This window comes from Apus apus, chromosome W, assembly GCF_020740795.1.
Source record: "Apus apus isolate bApuApu2 chromosome W, bApuApu2.pri.cur, whole genome shotgun sequence".
NCBI classification, from domain to species: Eukaryota; Metazoa; Chordata; class Aves; order Apodiformes; family Apodidae; genus Apus; species Apus apus.
The window spans coordinates 7,522,916-7,544,566 of record NC_067311.1 but is presented as its reverse complement, the minus strand read 5'-3'; the positions used below and the strand labels follow the sequence as shown (position 1 = coordinate 7,544,566).

General features: G+C 43.2%; 1 protein-coding gene across 1 annotated transcript in view; it reads right to left on the bottom strand.

Moving 5' to 3' along the window:
* LOC127395151 (E3 ubiquitin-protein ligase RNF38-like) overlaps positions 1-21,651 on the bottom strand; it is a 237,959-nt gene that overhangs the window by 61,245 nt on the left and 155,063 nt on the right. The window contains exon 5 of the mRNA XM_051641619.1: positions 7,702-7,869. Coding sequence (XP_051497579.1) covers positions 7,702-7,869 — 168 coding nt within the window. The remainder of the gene's footprint in view (positions 1-7,701; positions 7,870-21,651) is intronic.

Sequence of the window (21,651 nt, the reverse complement as noted above, 5' to 3'; positions counted from 1 at the left end):
GCACACAAAACCCCATGGAAGGTTACTCAGGTGCAGCCTGGAAAATTGTATTTTACATGCAGCTGATCCTCATAGAGGCTTGGGATCACAATCAATATATTACGGTAATCAATAGGGTGGCCCAGGACAATACTTCTTGGGGATTTACAGAGTTATGGGAGAAACTTACTTCATGGCTCCCTAACTTTGCTTGGCTGAGACAACTGTTTATGGTATTAGTGGGGCTATTAATTTTAGGAACTCTAACCTGTGTATTGTTAAAATGTTTTCTCTGGTGCTCTCAGAGCACTGGAGATACTTATAGTAACTGGAAAAAGCATCACTTGCGTCAAAAGTTGGAATCTAACAAATATTTTCAAAAGATGCTTCACAAAGAATCTATGTATTAGCGTAAAGTAAAAGAATTTACTAATTATACAGAAAAGGGGGGAACTGATCTGAGGAAGCCAGATGGCCTCCCTTGGTAAAAAAGGACTAACACATAAGGAGTAAACAGGATGGCATTGCTTAGCATAGATAAGGCTTGGAATGTATAGATAAGACTTAGAATGTATCGATAAGGCTTGGATTGTGAGGGAGGGTGTTGTGTAAGAGGATGTTCCCCCAGAAACTTGCTGAGAAAGCAAGAACGTGGTGCAGACCCCAGAAAGGAATGCCGAGAGGTGAAAAGTGCACAGCGAGGAAGACATACAGCCTTCATCCCAAAGACCCCTGCCCACGACCACCAGTGGGCAACTATGATAATGATTTCCGGGAACTAATTGTAATAACCCCTCCCTATCCTCGGACACCTAATGTATATGCAACAACATGGGTGAATATGTATTACTTTGTGTCATATAATGAGCTTGCCAACAGCTCTAGGGTGTGCACGCTTGTGGAGGAGCGTTCCCCCCCGTGCACCCAGCGCTGAATAAACATACCTTCTTTATCACTTTACTGGTTGTAAAGTCGTTATTCTGCACGTCAATTTAGGCCCAAACCATGACACTGTACAAACACTGTTCAGCATTAACTAAAACATGGGTGTGTTTTCAGCACAAATTCAAAACATAGTGAAGCAGGGTTATTGTAATATGTGTAATTTGTGAAGTGCTTAACCTAGAAAATAGTAGTGCTGAGGTAAGCTCTGTGTAGATAACCACAAAAATGTAGCTCTAAAGATAACGGGACTTAATCACAGGCACAGGATGCCCCAGCAAGCAAGACCAGCAAGGACTGGTTCATCGAAAGGACACAGTGGTGTCTATTCTTAGAGAGGGGGGGCAGCAAAACTGCCACCCTAGACTTCCTAAGGGAAAACTTTACCTTGTTCAACACCCTGATTGCCAGAATCCCTTGGGAATCTGTTCTGAAGGGTATAGGCCTCCAGGAAGGCTGGACATTCTTCAAGAAGGAAGTCTTGAAGGCACAGGAGCAGGCCATCCCCATGTGCCATAAGGCGAGCCGGTGGCATAGAAGACCAGCCTGGCTCAAAAGGAAGCTTTGGCTGGCGCTCAGGGAGAAAAAGAGAATCTATGGCCTTTGGAGGAAGGGGCAGACCACTCATGAGGACTACAAAAATGCTGTGAGGCTATGCAGGGAGGGAATTAGAAGGTCCAAAGCTCAGATAGAAATTAAACTGGCCTCCATGGTTAAGGATAACAAGAAAAGCTTCTATAAATATTTTAACAGCAAAAGAAAGACCAAGGAGACCCTCCATCCCCTATTAGATGCAGGAGGAAACATAGTGATGAACGATGAGGAAAAGGCTGAGGCTAAATTACTTTTTTGCCTCAGTGTTTAGTAGCATGACCAGTTATGTTGAGGGAATCCAACTCCCTAAGTTAGGCAACAGGGACCAGGAGCAGAGCAATCCTCCCACAATCCAGGAGGAGATGGTCAGTGACCTGCTACACCACGTAGATGCATACAAATCTATGGGGCCGGATGGGATGCACCCAAGAGTGCTGAAAGAGCTGGCGGGAGTGCTCACCAAGCCACTTTCTATCATTTACCAGCAGTCCTGGCTGACTGGAGAGGTACCAGCAGGCTGGAAATCAGCCAATGTTACTCCCATATACAAGAAGGGATGGAAGGATGATCTGGGAAATTACAGGCCTGTTAGTCTGACTTCAGTACCAGGGAAGCTGATCATCCTGAGTACCATTATGTGGTGCATGCAGAACAACCAGGTGATCAGGCCCAGTCAGCATGGGTTCATGAAGGACAGGTCCTGTTTGCCTAACCTGATCTCCTACAACAGAGTGACATGCTTATTGGATGAGGGCTGTGGATGTTGTCTATCTTGACTTTAGCAAGGCCTTTGACAAAGTTTCCCACAGCATTCTCCTAGAAAAGCTGGCTGCTTGTGGCTTGAATGTGCACATGCTTCACTGGATAAAAAAAACTGGTTGGACAGCTGGGTCCAAAGAGTTGTGTTCAATGGAGTTAAATCCAGTTGGCGGCCGGTCATGAGTAGTGTTCCCCAGGGCTCAGTGCTGGGGCCTCTCCTGTTTAACATCTTTATTGATGACTTGGATGAAGCGATAGAGTGCACCCTCAGTAAGTTTGCAGATGATACTAAGCTGGGTGGAAGTGTCAATCTGCTTGAGGGCATGGAGGCTCTGCAGAGGGATCTAGACAGGCTTGACTGATGGGCCAAGGCCAATGGCATGAGTTTCAATAAGGCCAAATGTTGGGTCCTGTGGAGAATAGATATGGGAAAAGAAAAAGGGCCTCCTCTATCTGTAAAGAAGGAGATAAAACAATATGAGACCAGCTAAGAGCCAGGGCTTGTTGTGAACAGCACTGTGAATGTTGACAAAAATCAGAACACTGTTTATTGTGTGTTTGGTGCATGACTGGCTACATCCTGGCAACCCAAGGACTGTGTATGTGCCATGGAGCAGGTGTGAATGCTGTTTACATTCTTTGTACCCTGGTTGCTTATTTCTCAGTTCCCACTGTAAAAGTATATCAGGGAGCATTTTTCTCATAATAAATTATTCCTTTTGCTTCTCACCCTGGAGTCCGTGTCACAGCTACCACAGGGTCCTGTACTTTGGCCAGAAGAACCCTCAGCAGTGCTACAGGCTTGGGGAAGAGTCGCTGGAGAGCTGCCCAGCAGAGAGGGACCTGGGGGTGCTAATTGACAGCTGGCTGAACATGAGCCAGTGGTGTGCCCAGGTGGCCAAGAAGGCAAACACCATCGTGGCCTACATCAGGAATAGTGTGACCAGTAGGACCTTGAAGGTGATCCTGCCCCTCTACTCAGCCTTGGTGAGGCCGCACCTCGAATACTGTGTGCAGTTTTGGATGCCACAGTGTAAGGACATTGAGGTGCTGGAGAAGGTGCAAAGAAGGGCAACAAAGCTGATTCGGGGTCTTGAGAACCGGTCTTATGAGGAGAGGCTGAGGGAGCTGGGGCTGTTCAGCCTGGAGGAGGCTGAGGGGGAGATCTCATTGCTCTCTACAACTACCTCAGAGGAGGTTGTGGTGAGGTGGGTGTTTGCCTCTTCTCCCTAGTGACTAGCGATAGGACAAGAGGAAATGGGGTCAAGTTGTGCCAGGGGAGGTTCAGATTGGATGTGAGGAAAAAAATTTTCACAGAAAGCATGGTGAGGCATTGGAACAGGATGCCCAGGGAGGTGGTGGAGGCACCGTCCCTGGAGGTGTTAAAAAAATGGGTAGACATGGTGTTTTGGGAGATGGTTTACTGGTTAGGGGTTGTAGGGTGGACAGTTGGACTTGATGATCTTGAAGGTCTTTTCCAACCTTGATGATGATTCTATTCTATGATTCTATGAAGATGATAAAGTAAATGACCACCAGAGGTCTTCAAGGCCACCATGTGCGTGTGTAGGCGGGACAGTTCGTAATGATTTCTCAGAAAAAAGCCATGAATATGTAAAAGAGCTCTCAGTTTGCTAATGAATATGCATATCTGGATTGTATATACTGTGGGAACAAAGCCAGCCTGGTGTGCATGCTTGGAGGAAGGACCCCACACACACCCGGCGCCACAATAAAGAATACCCGCTTAACAGTGACTCATTGCTCTGTTAAGTCCTTTGCGCAGATTTCTCAGAAATAATAGCCCCATACCACCTACTATGAACAAAATTAACTCTATCCCAGCCAAAATTGGCACAATCTCCACCTCTTATTCTATACCATTTATGTCATGCTAAGGTCCCACACTATCCAATACATCCTCATTAGCCACCAGCCCCCTTCTCATCCTTTGATATTTACACAGATATCATTCCCTTAGTCTATGGACTACCCTTGTAAAATTTCCGTAAAATGTCCATAAAATGTCTATTCAGTTCATTTATTCCATGATTTTGGGCTCCATCTGTTATGGTGGTCACTCAGGACAGAGAGGTGGTGTGTTGTGTGGAGTTATTGGGCACCAAAGCCAACTCATGTTGGTTCACTGCTGCATTTGCACTTCTTTTGTGAGGCACATTCTCCATTAGTCTGGGTGGTTCCTGCTATAGTACTTCCTATAATATGCAACTCAAATAATGGGTTACAACAATTTAAAAGTATATCCATTACAATCTCTACTTGCAACGAACTCCCTTTGCTCCTCGTCTGGCTAGCAGCAAGGGATTCCTGTTATAATACCTTTGACATATGGCAGCCAGAGCAGTAGCAACATACAGCATCATATAACACTAGCATCATACAGCAATGGCACCATACAACTCAAATAATGGATTATTTTCACCCAAGATTAAATCTCCCTGAGGTACACATCAGACTGCCCCATCCTTTAAAATTATCCACCAAGTACGCCTAGCTCCTTGAGCAAAAACAATTCCACAAATGGGTTTGCCTTTTCCAGAAAAAGGAATAACCCATACTATCATTCTCAGTCAGTTCCTTATGTGTGCTACGGGGACTTTATCTCCTTCCACGGTACATAGGGGTTTTGATTGGGTAGGGCCAGGTGAAATGGCAAATCCTCTTGTGGTAACTAGCCAAGTGACTTTTGCCAAATTTGTATCTCAATGCCTGAATGTCCCAGCACCCATTGCTCTCAGTGTAGTTTTTAACAGTCCATTGTATAATTTAATTTTTCTGGAGGCTAGTGCATGAGAAGGGATGTGATACACCCAGTCAATGCCATGCTCCTTGGCCTAGGTGTCTATGACATTGTTGATCACTTCCACCACAGCTAATTCCCTCAGATACTGGATACATCCCACAACGGTGGTCCATTTGCCTGCATAATTTACAAGATCTCCCTTGAAGGGATACCTTTCCTTCATGCTTGATAGGAGGTGCTTCCAGAGGCTAAGGACTCCTGACCCTTTTCTAATCCCTTTTTCAATTCCCTTATCCCTAGCAAGGGATCCCAGCTACTGGGCTTCCTTACCCTCTATTTCCTGCCTATTGGCCCAAATATACCAGCATCAGAGCAACCAGTTCATAATTTGCTTGCCTGGTCGATGTCTGAAATCTTTTCACATATCTCACAGCTCACTCAAGGATAGGGATCATGTGGTTTCTGACTTGTTTATGATTTAAGTCTCTTTCCTCTCCTGTTCTTGTGACTGCTCTGCTGCAGAACAGGCTGCCTCTTCTGATTCTCCCTCCTGCTCCCTCTCAGGAGAAGCTCCTTTCTCCCTTTCTAAACAAGTTGACCTCTGCTTCCATTGTTTCTTCTTGACTATCCTGGAACAACTGATACAGTTGAGGGTTGAGTCTCTGGTTCAGCCACATTCTGTTTGTATGTCTTCAGATCCAGAGACCCTCTCCTCTCCTTGAGGGTGCTGAATTCTCAGTAGGTGTAGGCCAGGCTCCAGCACAATATGAGTTGTGTCTTTTTGGCATAGCCAGGGCCATAGCATCCTTTTTTCACTTAATCAGGATCCCACACTTGTTCGGGAGTGAAGTTCCAGACCATTGTTGACAATTGTTCTAGGTACCTGCCCATGTTCTCCCTCATGCCTTGCCACCCATAACCACACTGCCTTGGGGCATATCCCTGGGTGATATTCCTAAACAGTTGGTTAACCTTAGAAAAAGCCCCCCAAAATATTACTGAGAAGTACTGATAGGAGTGTTTTGGTTACCCAAGGATGTTCAAGATACTGAAGACTTATTGTAACAAGGGAGCAAACATCTACCCCATAAAAGAAGGAGAAGGTGTCATTCTGTTTCCTCCACTGAATGTCTCTCAGAGTTAAAAATTGAAAATGTGTAATTGGTAATTGTCTCCATGAGATGGTTCCTGAAGTACAGGGAAGGCATCGATGCAGGGCCCAAATACCAGATTAGGCTCAAGGCCAGTACTTTTTTCATAATTCTCCCAGGCAAAACACCACCAAATGCTACACAGAACAGCAAACTGCAAAAGCCAAAACCAGCCTGTAACAAGCTCTCAAATTTGATGTACAGTAAAAAAAAAGGGAGAAGATAAACCAATGATGAGGACAGATAAGTAAACATCATGACCAGTAACTGTTAAACTGATATAATAATTATAAGTTGCCTCCAATACACTCCAGTCAAATCTGTCATTATCTCAAACCCTTCAAGCCCCACGTTGGGCACCAGAAAAGGACTGTTGTGGTTTAACTCTAGTAGGCAGCTAAACACCAAACAGCCACTCACTTACTCCCCTCCCTCCAGTGGTATGGGGAAGATAATCAAAAGGGTAAAAGTGTGAAAACTCATGGGCTGAGATAAATACAGTTTAACAGGTAAAGCAAAAGCTGCGTGCACAATGGTCTGAAATGCAAGGTCTGTATTCTGCTTCTTGCCTTCCTCACTCCCCTCAGGATTTTGAGCTCCACTCAAGTCAAGGCTGCCACTGATTGCCACATCCTCAATTAGTTCTTCCTTGTTCATGAGCAGCAGCAGATCCAGCTGTGCATCCCCCCAGTTGGCCCATTCAACACCTGTATTAAGAAGTTCTCGTTATTCTTTACCCCTTGCAACACACTCCAGAAGCCTCCTGGACTGCTTCTGTCCCATTGTTGCCCTTCCAGCAGATGTCAGGGAGTTTCAAGTCCCCCATAAGAACCAGGATCTGTAATCTGGAGACTTCCTCAAGTTACTTAAAGAAAGTCTTATCCCCTTCTTCACACTGATCAGGTGGTCTGTAACAAGATCACATCATGATATCACCCCTTACTATAGCGTCTCTTTTCTGTTCCTGACCAACAAGCTCTCAATGAGCCTGTAACCTATTCCATAGAAGAGCTCTATATGCTTGAGCTGCTCCTTCATGTGAAGGACAATCCCCTCTGTTTCCTTACCTGTCTTTCATAAAGAGCTGTTAGCTGTAGCTGTACCATTTTATAGGACCATTTCCAGATAAAAGCTCTAGGTGAGATTCCTAATAGTACTTGATGAACTTTGAACTTTACAGGAAAAATATTTTCCTGTAAGTATCTGAATGTATGTAAAATAGCTGCTAATGGATAGGGTAAGAGACCAGATCATAAACCAGTATCCAATTTGACTCAAAAATACATGAGAATATGGTATAATTCTATGAAGGGAGCAGGGAAGTACAATACGTTTCCTAGCTCTAAAGCTTGCACTATTATATATACCATATTATATATAGCATTACAATTTACCCCAGGAAATAATAGTTTTTATTTTACATCAGGGAAAGCTGTATGGACAGTGAAACTCCAGGCTTTCCACCTCCTATGTCTAAATCCATAGTCAATATAACTAGAGAACCATACTTACTGGAGGAGGCATGCTACAGATAGGAAAGTGCTGTCCACTGAATACCACAGAACAACCTGGGACCTGCTGTGTGCTGCAGGGTGGTATGCACTGGGCTGTACAAAGTGGAATTCCATGCGGCGCCACCGTTGTCACTGTGTATGAGACAGGGACTGCGCCCTGCTGGATCTGCACCAAAAACACAAGTGTATGAAGTAAGCTGTTACAAGGGCTTTGGACAGTTATGGTGTGGCATAGAAAACAAGCTTTCACCTAACATAACAAAAAAGTATTTTTTATTCTGAAGGTGTTAAAGAAGGCAAATACCTGTAATCTCTGTCCTTTACAAAAAAAACCCAAAAAACTTCTCATTGGAGAATCACTGTTCAGTCAGTGCACTTAGGACAAGGTCAGAAGGGAACTCTTGAGATGTTAAGTCCTCCAAGGCACTGTTAGAGAAGTTCAGTAAAGCTGCCCCTCCCACACACTAAGGTTAGTTCTTAGAGAAAATAGGCAGCAGTTAACTCCCATGTAAAATCCAGTAAGAAAATGGGGGAGGAAAAAACTCTACAAAAATATTTTCAACTGGTCCTTGCAGAGTGATTAAATGTTAACCCAGAGAATTATATCTTTGAAGAAAAAGAACTTCAGATGGATTTTCTTTCCTGTAAAGAAGCCGATGTCTGAGTGCCTACTCAGGGCAACACTCTAGGGTTGTTTCTTAACATGACTAACAACAGTAGTTGAAACCAAAGATTAATTTAATAGCTGAAAAATATAAGGTTACATGTTCATAAACATGCCTCTGAGACAACGTCCACTAAATATCTGCAAACATGATGGCTTATAGTTTTTTTTAAGTTACTGATATTCACTTAGAACTCAGTCATCAGTCCAAGGGTAGAAGATACTCTGGACCCAGACACATCAGAACTCCTTGTATTACAACAGAAATCTAGCAAAAAATGCAAAGAATCATAAGTAGGGAATGTGGATTCACAGAAAGCAATTATTTTAAAGAATCTTCCTTCACATCCTACTAAAATAGAATCCACCTGATAGTCATAGGATACTCATTAGTAGACTCAATAGAAAAATAGCCTAATAAAAATTTACTAAAATAATGAATTAGCTGCACTAAGTTAGCTGAATGGGTTACTTTCAAAACAATGTGCTTTGTGAAACTCTGTCAATTATGCCAAGTATCCTGCAGATTGCGATAACATCAAGTCTTCTAAGACCTGTGGTGCCTACAGACAACACTCATGTTGACTCTGACCCACCTAGGCAATCTACCAGCAGGAGACTGGAGACAGGAGCAAGACTGGAGACAAGACAAAGATGACAAAGGACTAGAATCAACAAAGACCCCCACAGGAGACTCTCAAGCATGCATAATTACGAAGATAGACAATTCCAGGAAATAAAATTACTATACAAAAGAATTCTGGGAACTCATTGACATAAAACTGAATATGCATGTTTTTGATGTATATTAGTTGGGGTGTTTTGCTAATTCGTCGGAGCACTTATGGTGAAGATATCCCCAGTGCTGCAATAAAGAATGCCTGCTCAGTAACAGCTTATTGGTTGTTATTGGGTCTTAATCTTGGAATCCTTACCCAGCTGCACCTAGCCTCCTACTTCGGTGAGGAGTGTCAGAAAGCAAGGGGGTTTGGAAGCTCCAAATTTTAGTTTCACACCCTTGAAAAAAGAACAAGTAATAACAGCTTGTTACAAAGGAGAGAATAAGTAAATTGAAGAGAGCTAACCTACTGAACTGCCCATGAGATGCTGAGGCCAAAACAGGAACATTACACAGATGACTGAATAAAACTTCAAATTTCAAAACGGCACATATTTGGGAAAAAAGCCACTCAGAAGAAACAGTGACTTTGACCTAGTTCCAGTTCAGGTACCAATGCAAATATTTTGTATGTGAGCTATCAGAGAGTTTTTAATGCCATAACTGCTGGATGTTTGAGAGCCCTGCCAGGTGTGATTTTGGAGAGGTTACCACTGCTCTCAGTGCAGAAAGAAAGAAAAGTGTCATGGTTTGGACCTAACATGACAACAAAGAAAACAGCTACCTAGCTGCTCACTCAGCTCCAGCCCCCCTCCCCCCCCCCGACTGGGATGAGGAGGACAAAGGCCAACTAGAAGCTCATGGGTCGAGACAAAGGGCAAGGAGAGTTTGTCCTGGTTTGAGCCAGGATGAAGCCAATTTTCCTTTCACTGATTTTTTTTTCCTTCAGTAAGCTTTCTTTTAACTTGCACCAGTGTGTTCTAACTAAGGCTGATAAGAATGGAATGTTTTTCTATCTGCTGGGTCTTCAAGGTTGCACCTTCACTCTGCCAGCTCAGACACTACGGGGAGATCTATGACCCCCCCATAGGAGGCTGAGTTAGACAGACAGCAAAATTGGCCATAGATATTCCATTCCATATATCTATGTAAGCTCAGAGGAAGGTCAGAGATCACAGAAGACAACTTCCTTCCTACTTCTTCTTCCCTTCTCTTCCGTCCATGGCCGGCATCCGGGGAGGTCTCCATCCATCACCGTCAACCCCTAGGCTCAAGCTCTCCTGACCCTCATAACTCTCCACTTTTCTCCAGCAGCAGTCCGGGAATTTTCAGGACTGTTCTCAGCTAAGGAAAGTGCTGTGGGAGTTGCTGGGGGTGGGGGGAGGCAAGAGGCTTTTGCACATATCTGAACATATTTGTATATAATTGTATATATTTTATTATATCATTAATGTTTAATTAAAGCTGTGTAGTTTAGTTTTCAATCCAGCCAAATCTCTTTTTCTCTCTCTCCTTCCCTACCTGGGTGGGAGGGGGAGGGGATTGAGAGCATTGTTGTCAAACCTGAGTCAAAGGCCAACTAGAAGCTCATGGGTCGAGATAAAGGGCAAGGAGGGTTCTTCACTGATTATGGTCCCAGGCAAAACAGACTCAACTTTGGGGAAAAAATAATAATTTCATTTAACACTAATCAAATGCACACAGGACACAGACAACACAAAGAGCAGTGCTTACATACGTTACCCCCACCCCTCCCTTCTCCAGCATGGGCTTCTGTAAGGGTTATGCCCCTTACCACAAAAAATATGTCTCTCATAAAACTATTTCACCATATAGACACTGCTCTTGCACGGTGCCTGTGGCATCAGGCACCATTCAAGATCTGAGGCACTGGCTTCTTTGCAGGAGAGGTCTACTTGCCTGCCTGTGTGTGGTCTGTTCTGCCCCGGGACTCAAGATTGGCTGAACCAAGGCTGGCATGCAGATGAGATAATGCATTGCGGCACCTGAAACTGTGCCACTGGGTCACTGTAACCTAAAGAGAAATCACCGGACAGCACGGGGGGCGGCTTCTCCCTTTGTTGAAATGAGACCGGAAATCCCTGGTAGCCTATAGGCATGCTAGTCTGCTGCAGTCTGCCAGATCTTCGTGGGATCCGAGGGGATAAATAAAGGCTGAAATCTAACTGTTCTTTTAAGAACAGAGGGTCGAGACCCTTACCTGCTTCCAAAGAAGAAAGGAGAAGCCGCCGAGTGCAACCGGAGCCGAGCCGGGAGTAGCACAGCGTAGGAGCCCCGCCTCTGGCCAGCCAAACAGGACAGCACAGCACCGAGCCCAGCCGACCGCGCGCCAGGAACCGCTGCCCCGAAGGAGCTGTCATGCTGAGAAAGCCGGGGGTGGAGCCGTGGAGCGCCCGAGCTCGAGCGCTGCCGCACACGTGGTGCGTGCCTGTTGCCCTACAGCCTAGGAGCCGTCACTTCTGCTACCTTCAATGCGTCAGGAGTGTTAAGAACCCCATCCACAAATCTTTCCTGCTTTCCTATCTCTATAGAGTTAATTCTCCATTCTCACATGCACAACGGCGACCCCAACGGGGGGGAACTGCAACGCACGCTAAATCACCTCCCTTTATCATAACAATCCTCTTCCTATCCTTTGCACCCTACAAGTGGCTTGTATTATAGTTACATATTTGTACACCTCTGTTTTGTTCATAAAATATCAGCACCTATAAACCCCTCACTCAGTGTCCTCGTTCCCTTTTTGAGCGGAAGTGCGTGCTACCCGTGTGGGGGGGTTTCAACAGGTATCAAGTAAAGCCTAAGGGGGAGGGGTTAACTGCTCGAACCCCCCCCTTGTTCTGTTTTTGAACCCTTATGTTTTGTATGTTATTCGCAGAGGCACATCTGTTGTCCCACAGAGTCACAGGCTGCTTCAGGAACAGTCACCTCCCCTGGCGCTGGGGTCTTCCACAGCTGCATAATCCAAGTCCACTGGCCAAGTTCACCCCTCCTGATGCCTTCAGGGAATGTTCCACCATATTCCTCCATGAATGCAGGGGGACAGCTGCCATCTTGCCATAGGTTGCAGGGAAACTTCTGCTAAGGCACCTTCTTCCCCTTCTTCCTCACCAACCATGGGATCTTCACCCCTGCATTACCTTTCACCTCACCAGCACAGCTCTTCTACCTTTGCTTGCTCTGCTCAGGTCTTATATCAGTTCTTTTGTATGTTATTCGCAGAGGCACATCTATTCTCTCTAATTGCTCCTTGGCTAGCTGGTTTTGGAGCTGGGGGAGCTCTTCAGCTTCTTACAGGAGCCACCTGTGGGACCCCACTCCCACTACCAAAAAATTTGCCAAACCAGCACAGAAAGAAAAAAAGATGAAGTGGTCGCCTCTCTAGAGTAGTCTGTGCAAAGCAGTATCATGGAAGACCCATAGTAACTGAAAAACACTAACACCTGGCTGTGGATGGTGCTTGGAAGGTAGTGACAGCATCATAGAACAATAATTTCTCAAGATGACGCTGTAAGTCTGATTACCAAAGGGCAAACACAAATTTGTATTTTCATTTTGAGATACTTTAGTAATTCAGCTGTTTAGACACAAGTGAAGGCTGTGACATGGCCAGAAAGACTATTAGCTTTAACCCATTCACTCTCCTTTGGGTGAAGATACTTCCTTATTGAGCAGCACTCCGCACAGAAGATAACATTGGTGATCTGCTGCTGTACTGAATGCAAGTCACTTTATAAGCTGTGCTGTAAGAATTACATTTTAGCTTGGCAGTTTGCAACCTGGATATAGTATAATAGAATAATTTAGGTTGGAAAAGACATTTAAGACCACTGAGACCAACCCTAGACCTAACACTGCCAAGTCCATCACTAAACCATGTCCCTAAGAGCCACATCTATATATCTTTTAAATACCTCCAGGGATGCTGACTAAACCATTTCTCTGGGCAGCCTGTTCCAATGCTTGATAACCCTTTTGGTGAAGGCATTTTTCCTAATATCCAATTTAAACCTCCCCTGGTGCAACTTCAGGCTGTTTCCTCTTGTTCTATCACTTGTTACTTGGGAAAAGAGACCATCACCCACCTCGCCACAACCTCCTTCCAGGTAGTTGTAGAGAGCAATAAGGTCTCCACTGAGCCTCCTTTTCTCCAGACTAAACAACCTCAGTTCCCTCAGCTGCTCCTCATAAGACTTGTTCTCTAGACCTTTCACTAGCTTTGATGCCCTTCTCTGAACTCACTCCAGCACCTCAATGTCTTTTCTGCAGTGAAGGGCCCAAAACTGAACACAGTATTAGAGGTGCAGTGTCACCAGTGCCAAGTAGAGGGGGACAATCACTTCCCTAGTCCTGCTGGCCACACTATTTCTGATACAAGCCAGGATGCTGTTGGCCTTGATGTCCACCTGGGCACACTGCCTGCTCATATTCAGCCAGCTGTTCACCAATACCCCCAGGTCCTTTTCCACCAGGCAGCTTTCCAGCCACTCTTCCCCAAGCCTGTATTGTTGCATGGGGTTGTTGTGACCTAAGTGCAGGACCCTGCACTTAGCCTTATTGAAACTCATACAATTGTTCTAGGCCCATAGATCCAGCTTATCCAGATCCCTCTGTAATACCTTTCATCCCTCAAGCAGATCAACACTCCTGTTAAGGAAGAAGCTGCTGCCAGAGCATTCACACACCATTTAAGGAGTCACACACGTAGCACTTGAGACTTTAACTGCTAGGATCAGAGTCCCTTTGCAGCGGGCAACTACACTGAGCCGACAGGTGCCCCTTTCAGCTCCTTGCTCACACACACACTCACTCTTAGGTGCTTTCTCTTCTTTCATGCTTGACCCTAGCTTTCCTGGAACAGAGTATCAGGTATCAAATCTTATATTAAAAATAATGTATTCAGATGGTACAGTGAAAAAACAGCTTGAGCTGGGTGCCTCTGGAGACAGACCCCAACAAAGAAAGCCCTGGACATTTATCAATCTATGCACCCATCACACATGCTCTTCATGTGTTCTTCACATGCCTTTTTAGTCCAATAGTGATTTCTGGTTTGGGATCTTGTAACACCATATTGGATTCTTTCTCTGATTCCAGGCAGGCTATTAACTGCGTTTATCTTTTTGAGTTGCAGCTTCTGCTGACAGTTGCAGCCTCCTTATCTTCCAGTTTGTGCTTCTTGTGCACCTGCTCTCTGGCAGAGCATGGGAAACAAAAAAGTTCTAGACTTAGGATAAACATTACTTACAACTAAAACATCAGTGTATTAGCAACATTATTTCCATACCAAATCCAAAACACAGCACTATACCAGCCACTAGGAAGAAAATTATCCCACTCAGAGGCATATCTAGGTAAAACCTTATGGCCTAAGGCTTCAGCAAATCTAGCTACTCATGCTAATGCTGGATTATTGACTCTGAGCAATTAATTCTATTTAAAACTTACCAGTTTAAATTAAACAACTAGTATTTCTTAACACTCCCGTCCAACTTGATGCCATGTGCAAACTTAGTGAGGGTGCACTTGATCCCCTCATCCAGATCATTGATGCAGATATTAAAGAAAATGGGCCCCAATACTGAGCCCTGGGAAGCACCACTTGTGACTGGCTACCAACTGGCTCCAGTGAGGATGTTATAGGTGAATCAGGAATTTAATTTGCTGATCAAATGTGAATGTATGTGGCTGGGTGTTAAGCTGCAATGTTTGTTAAATGTTTGTAGTTATGTTCTGTTATGTAATGGTTAATGTTGGAAGTTATACCTTGTTATTTAATGCTAAATGCAGACGGCCATATCAGGTAGATAGAAATATAAGTTATATAACATCTTGATTGACTGTGCAAGTCCCAGAGAACAACAACAACAACGCAGAGAATGGAATTTTCCGAGAGAGAGAGACAGACCCCCCCTCCCCCCCTCCGAAACGGCGGGACAAGGATGGAATTTTCTGAGAGGGGTGGACCCCCCAAACGGCGGGAAAAAGAACTGTATAAAAGGGACCCCTGCGCAGAGCCGCATGCGCGCCGTTGGCAGAGCACAGACTCTCCGGCCGCCCAGCGCTGGAACTCGGCCGCCCAGCACTGTTTGCTCACTTACCTCAAATAAATCACTTAAATTCTAAAGTCTTTTTCTGGCTGGTTATTGCCGATTACAATTTGGTGCCGTGACTCGGATACAGGCACTTTGGCCGGAGTTCCCACCCCCGGGAGGGCGCCCCCGTCTTCTGACGGTCCCGGGGTCTGGAGCGGTCGAGCCAAATCCTGTATTCCGAACCGCGAGATAGGTGAGCAAAGAATTAAAAGATCAGATACTGCAGTTCCCCGTAATTTTTGTGCACAAAGATCCAGACAAAGACTCAGGGAAGAGTACACAGCGGTAAGTGGAATCCGTCTGGTCGGGGAGTATGGGATCCCAGGAGTGCGAGTGACTGAGACGTCCTATCAGGGCGAAGCGAGTGCAGACCTTCTAGTAGTGTGGTTCTCATTGCCCGCGAGGGCGTGAGCCACGAATGAGGGGAAGCGATTGGTGTGCGAGAGAAGGCACTTTTCGGAAGATCGGTCCGCGGAGGGGACCGATAGAAAAATAGGGCGTCCCGGGAATGGGGCGGGACAGAAGTCAAGTAGAACTGATAAGAAGATTAGTACTGATAAGTAGATACCCGATAAGAAGATCAGTCGTGGGGGATGGGACAGAAGTCAAGTAGAACTGATAAGAAGATCAGTTTCAAGGGAGGGGTGCGAGCTATCCCTCCAGATAGTCCTTTAGGGCTAATGATAAAACATTGGGAAGATTAGCCCTCTGGGAAAGGAAGGAGTAAAAAGAAAATGGTGCATTTTTGTATGGTAGTGTGGGGTGTGATACATCATAGGATATTCGTTAGTAAATTCAATAGAAATATAGCCTAATAAAAGTTTACTGAAATAATGAATCTACTATACTAAGGGTTGCTTTTAAAACTGTTAAAAATTACTCGTTAAATTGACTGAGTAATATTCAGGGTTTTATTGATTCATAGCAAGTAGAAAGCGAGCAAAAGCAGCGCTGGGTGACAGGGGAGTCTGCGCTCCACCACTGCCACACGCTTAAAACAAATCACTAGTCTTTTATACTCTTCTTCTTCCGTATTCTTGTACTTCTGCTTTCCTTTAGTGTTGTACTCTGCATTTTCTTTAATGTTGTACTCTGCATTTTCTTTAGTGTGGTACTCTGCATTTTCTGCCTCCTGGTAATCCCATATATGGTATGGTTTATATAACATTTTGCTTAATACATACTTATCGGCGGCAAAGCATACATTGTGCAACGCTTATAACATTTTGCTTAGTACATATTTAACAGCGGCAAAGCATACATTGTGCAAAGCTTGGCAGTTTCGCATGGGTGTTTTTCTGTTAGTACTTCCCTTTTCCAACCACAGTATCGGGGTGTTACAAAACTTCTAGTTTATTGATAGTTTAATACACATTATCTGTTTCTAACAATTCCCCCCTTTTTCTTTTTATCCTATGTTATTAAACTATCTCTTCTGCTTCTACAAATCTTCCACAAGCTTCACATCTCCAATCACATCCACAAGGTTGTTTACAATTACATTCGAGATATGCATCTTTATCAGTACCACAGGTACAATATGCTTCTGGTACTTTTTTGTGGCACTTGTTGATATTCAGCTCTAGAAGTCAAAATCATTAATTTAGTAATATCAAATCTTTCTTTTACAAATTGTAACACATATTTTATAATACATGGTCCAAATATTAATCCTAATAAAACTAGTATCAATGGTCCAGCCAGAGCAGACAAAAGAGTAGTTAGCCATGGTTTTGCACTAAACCAATTTTCATACCATGTTGTACCGGTCTCTAGATCTTTTTTACGTTGGTCTAGTCTTTTTCGAAGTTCTGCCATTGAATCTTGGACTACTCCAGTATAATCTATGAATGTGCAACATTCTTCTTGGAGGGCTACACACAATCCTCCTTCCTTGAGGAATAACAGATCTAAACCTCTTCTATTTTGCAAGGCCACTTCAGAAAGAGACTTGACCGAGGTTGACAATTGATTAATTGATTGTTCTATTCTAATTAGATCTTCATTTACTGCTATTTGTAATGCCTGCATTTGTTCACTCTTAATAATTGAGGCTATACCCGTTCCAGCTCCCACACCTCCTGCAATTAGCAAAGTAGCTAAGGAAATTGCAGTAATTGGCTCTCTTTTTTGTCTACTGAGGCCTTTCTCAAAATGATGCATAACATCTTCCATTGAATGGTACATTAAACGTGGAATGATTATTACCTGAACACAAAATTGAGATACATTAACACGTTGTCACCCCAATATCTGAGCACACCCATTTTGCTCCTGTAGCCGGTATTGCCCACTTGTAGGTTTCTGTAAAGTCATTCCCTGGGTGTCCTGCTTGTCCTCACTCCAAGGACATTCTGAGGGATTGGTTCCGTTTGACCATTTAATTTTATCTGATTGTCCTACTGCTTCAAAGTAAGGTGGTCTAACATTAAAACATAACCAGCATTCTTTAGTTAAATTTGGCTTGGTGTTGTTCAATGCTAAATAAGACGCTTGCATTATTTCCCACAAGGGGTCTTGAAAGTTTTTATATGGCGTTATCGCTATTTCTGACCTATTTTGTGGATCAGTGTGGTTTCTTAATTCCATAATGGTTGATGAGGGTTTCCATGTACACTGTTAAAGTATAACGTCAATATGGCTAGGGTAAGTCCAAAAGAGCGGAGGCCTGGCCAATTATTTGCTACATTACCACTCCTTTCGGGGCGCTTGGTGTGATCCCATCTTAAATTCTGTTCTCCACATTTTTGTACTCCTCTGTCTCGCCCGTCGACTCGGTTGCTTCGAGCCACGGGGATTATCATCTTCTCGACAGCAGGTGTATTCTTCAGGAGAATATTCGGGGATCGTACCATTCCCTTCAAAAATATCACAAAAGAAGTGGATACTTTTCCTTTTACTTAAAAATGGCCATAAATCCCCACTACTTTTGACACCCTTTCTATAAACATATATGATTGGTTCTTATACATGGAAACAAATTCCTCTTCCACATTTAACAATTTTTTCACAAATAATATACAATTAACGATATCACTAATGCTATTATGATTCCTAAAATACACTATACATAAAAAGGTAAGTTCTCAAACCAAGTCCAAATCATTCGGAGCTTATTGCTTTAGTATCAGTTTGGTTTCTCCTGGAGGGCTGATGACCTTCCACTGAGGTGTGGACACAGGTCCTTTTATTCGGCTTGCATGAGTCCAACCACGCTCCGTTGTTCTTACAGCAGTTTCTGTGGTAAGCAAAACAAGAAAAGGTCCTTCCCATTTAGGTTTCAAAGTCTCTTCTTTCCATACCCGGATTAGGATCCAATCCCCAGGTTTTATATTATGTATTTTCAAGTCCAATGGAGGTCTTTGTACTATCAACCCTCTCTTCCATAATTCTTCCCTATGTTTTGACAATTGTGAAATATATACTTCTAAGGTTTGGTCTTGTACCAAAACATTTTCTTGTGGTTTTTTTCAATATTATAGGGCATACCATATACCATTTCATACGCAGAAATTCCCAAATCAGATCTAGGTCTAGTTCTCAAAATTAATAATGCCATAGGTAAGCATCTTAACCAAGATAATTTCGTTTCAATCATCAATTTGGTTAACACTGTTTTAATTTCCCCATTCAGTCTCTCGACTCTCCCTGAGCTCTGTGGATGCCATGGCGTATGGTAGTCCCATCTTATTCCTAAACATTCCGATAATTCTTTTATAATTTTTAAGGTAAAATGTGGCCCGCGATCGGAGTCTATAACTTCAATCACACCATATCGAGGTATTATGTGTTCGAGCAGCACTTTTGTTACCTGGTTGGCAGTGGTTCTTCCCGTGGGAAAGGCCTCTACATATCTGTATCTCCCTACCTTGGGAAGTTCAGTAAAGTCAATTTGTATGTTTGAAAAAGGCCTGATTGCTGGGGGTTGCCCTCCCAGTTGTCTTTGCCTACTTCTGTTTCGATTTACTTTTTGACACGTTTCACAAGCTTGTGTTATTGTCTTTGCCACGTTGTATACCCCAATACAAGAGTATAATTGTTTGAAATGATCAACTAAAGCTTGAGTTCCCCAATGAGTTTTTTGATGTATTTTTGTCATTATTTTTCTGGCCATTCCTTGGGGTAAAACTTCTCTGCCATCAGGTAACACTTGTTTTCTATTCTGTTCTTTGGCTCCCATAAGACACAATTTCTCTTTTTCCTTTTTACTAAAGCTAAAGTTTTCTTCATTTAAAGCGTCTGGGGTCTCTTTTACCATTAAAAGGGTGGTAGAATTACCAGCAACTCTTCTGGCTTCTTCATCAGCTACATTATTTCCCCTGATTCTGTAGTTCGTGCCTCTTTGATGATCTTTAACATGAACTACTGCTATTTCAAGTGGACCTCGTAAAGACTTCAAAACTCTTCTTACAAGTTCTTCATGAACTAAACCTTTTCCTTGTGAATTTATAAAACCTCGTTCTTCCCAAATTTTTCCAAATGTATGTACTATCCCATATGCATATTTTGAATCGGTGTATATTGTGCCTATTTTTCCTTTTAATAACTCTAAAGCTTTCCAAAGAGCATATAACTCACATGCCTGGGCTGACCAGCTAACATTTAAAGGTCCTGAATTCATAACTTTGAATTCTCCATTTTCCAATTTAACAATAGCATACCCAGAAAGCCGTTTCCCTTCTACTATTCTAGATGACCCATCTACAAACAAGATATCCCCTTTTTCCAATTCTTCTTCTTCTAAATCGGGCCTTATTTTACTTTGGCATTCTATTGTTTGTAAGCAATCATGTAGTGTTTCCATGTTATTCTCTCCCTGATATAAAAATTCAGCCGGGTTAGTTGCCCCTACAGTCCTAAGTAACAATTTAGGCGATTCAATTAAAATTCCCTCATATTTTAATAATCGACTATCTGTAAGCCATTTTTCTGCCTTTTGCTGCAATACCCCTCTAATGTTATGAGGTGCATATAAAACTATTTCCCCATGGAAAGTGATGCGGTTTGCTTCTTCCAATAATGATGCTGCTGCTACAATAATTTGTATGCATGTTGGCCATCCTCTGCTTACAGGGTCTAATAATTTCGATAAATATGCCACTGGCTTCCTTTTCCCTGCCCATTCCTGGGTCAAAACTCCAAAGGCTGTTCCTCCGTCCGTATTTACAAATAATTGAAAAGGTCTTTTCACATCTGGTAAACTAAGGACTGGTGCTTGACTCAAATCCTTCTTTAAATTCTCAAAGTTCTTTCTATCCTGTAAAGTCCATTTCGGCACATTGTTTTTGGTTAATTGTTCATATAAAAATTTTACTTTTGCACTATAATTCTCTATCCATTGCCTGCAATAGCCAAACAAACCTAAAACCTGCCTTATTTGTCTTTTACTTCTAGGCATTGTCAATTCCAATATTCCTTTAATTCGCTCTGGGTCTATTATTTTTTGTCCTTTAATTAAATAATGGCCTAAATATTTAACTCTTCCTTCTACAAATTGAAGTTTTTCTTCTGACACTCGTAACCCTTTTAATGCTAAAAAGTTAAGCAATTTTATGCTTTCTTCTCTAACTTTTTCCTTTTCACTTTAATCTCTAATTGTAATTCTACTATCAGATCCCGTCCAAGTAAATTAAAATCTGCTTCGGGAACCAACAAGAGTTCACTGATTCAAATACTACATCTTTAATTTTATTTACCTTAAAAGGTTCTCCTTTTGCTCCAATAACTTGAACTTTTTCATCAGAAAGTTTGCATCCTTCCGGTAGGTTCCTAATTGTTGATCGTTCTGCCCCTGTGTCTACTAAAAAGGTGAACTCTTGTCTTAGGGGACCTATCTTTAATTTTATCAAGGGCTCTTGGTGACTCCGATCCCCTATAATATAGAGCCCCTGACTATCCTATTCTGCCTTTATCAGTTCCTCATCTCAAATTCGCTCTCGGCAGTTCCTCTTAATATGTCCCTTCTTGCCACAGTAAAAACAACTTCCCTGTTCTTTTCGTTCTACATTCTCTGGCCGCCCTTTTTTATCCCTTAATCCCCCTGGACGTCCTCTCCTATCTTCTCTAACTGCCACAACCATCATCTTTACCTGCCGTTTAGTACTCTCTTCCTCTCTCCTTACATATACTTTCTGAGCTTCTCTCAACAGCTCATCCAAACCTCTATCCTGCCAATCTTCCAATTTTTCAAGCTTTTTTTCTAATATCCTCCCAAGATTTAGCCACAAAATGAGTTTTTAATACAGCCTGTCCCAAAGGGCTGTGTGGGTCTGCTCCAGAATACAGCTGCAGAGCTTTCCTCAACCTTTCTAACCATTTGGTGGGACTTTCATCTTTTTTCTGTCTTTCGTTAAAGGCTTTGCTAATGTTCTGTTCACGGGGTACTGCTTCCCGAATGCCTTGGATGACTATAGTTCTTAAATCCCCCATATGGACTCTGTGCTCCGGATTTTGATTGTCCCAATTTGGGTTCTGGAGAGGCCATTTGATGTCGGCTTGTGGCCCTTGGGCATGTCGGGCATCCCATAGTCTCATTCCTGCCCGTCTAAT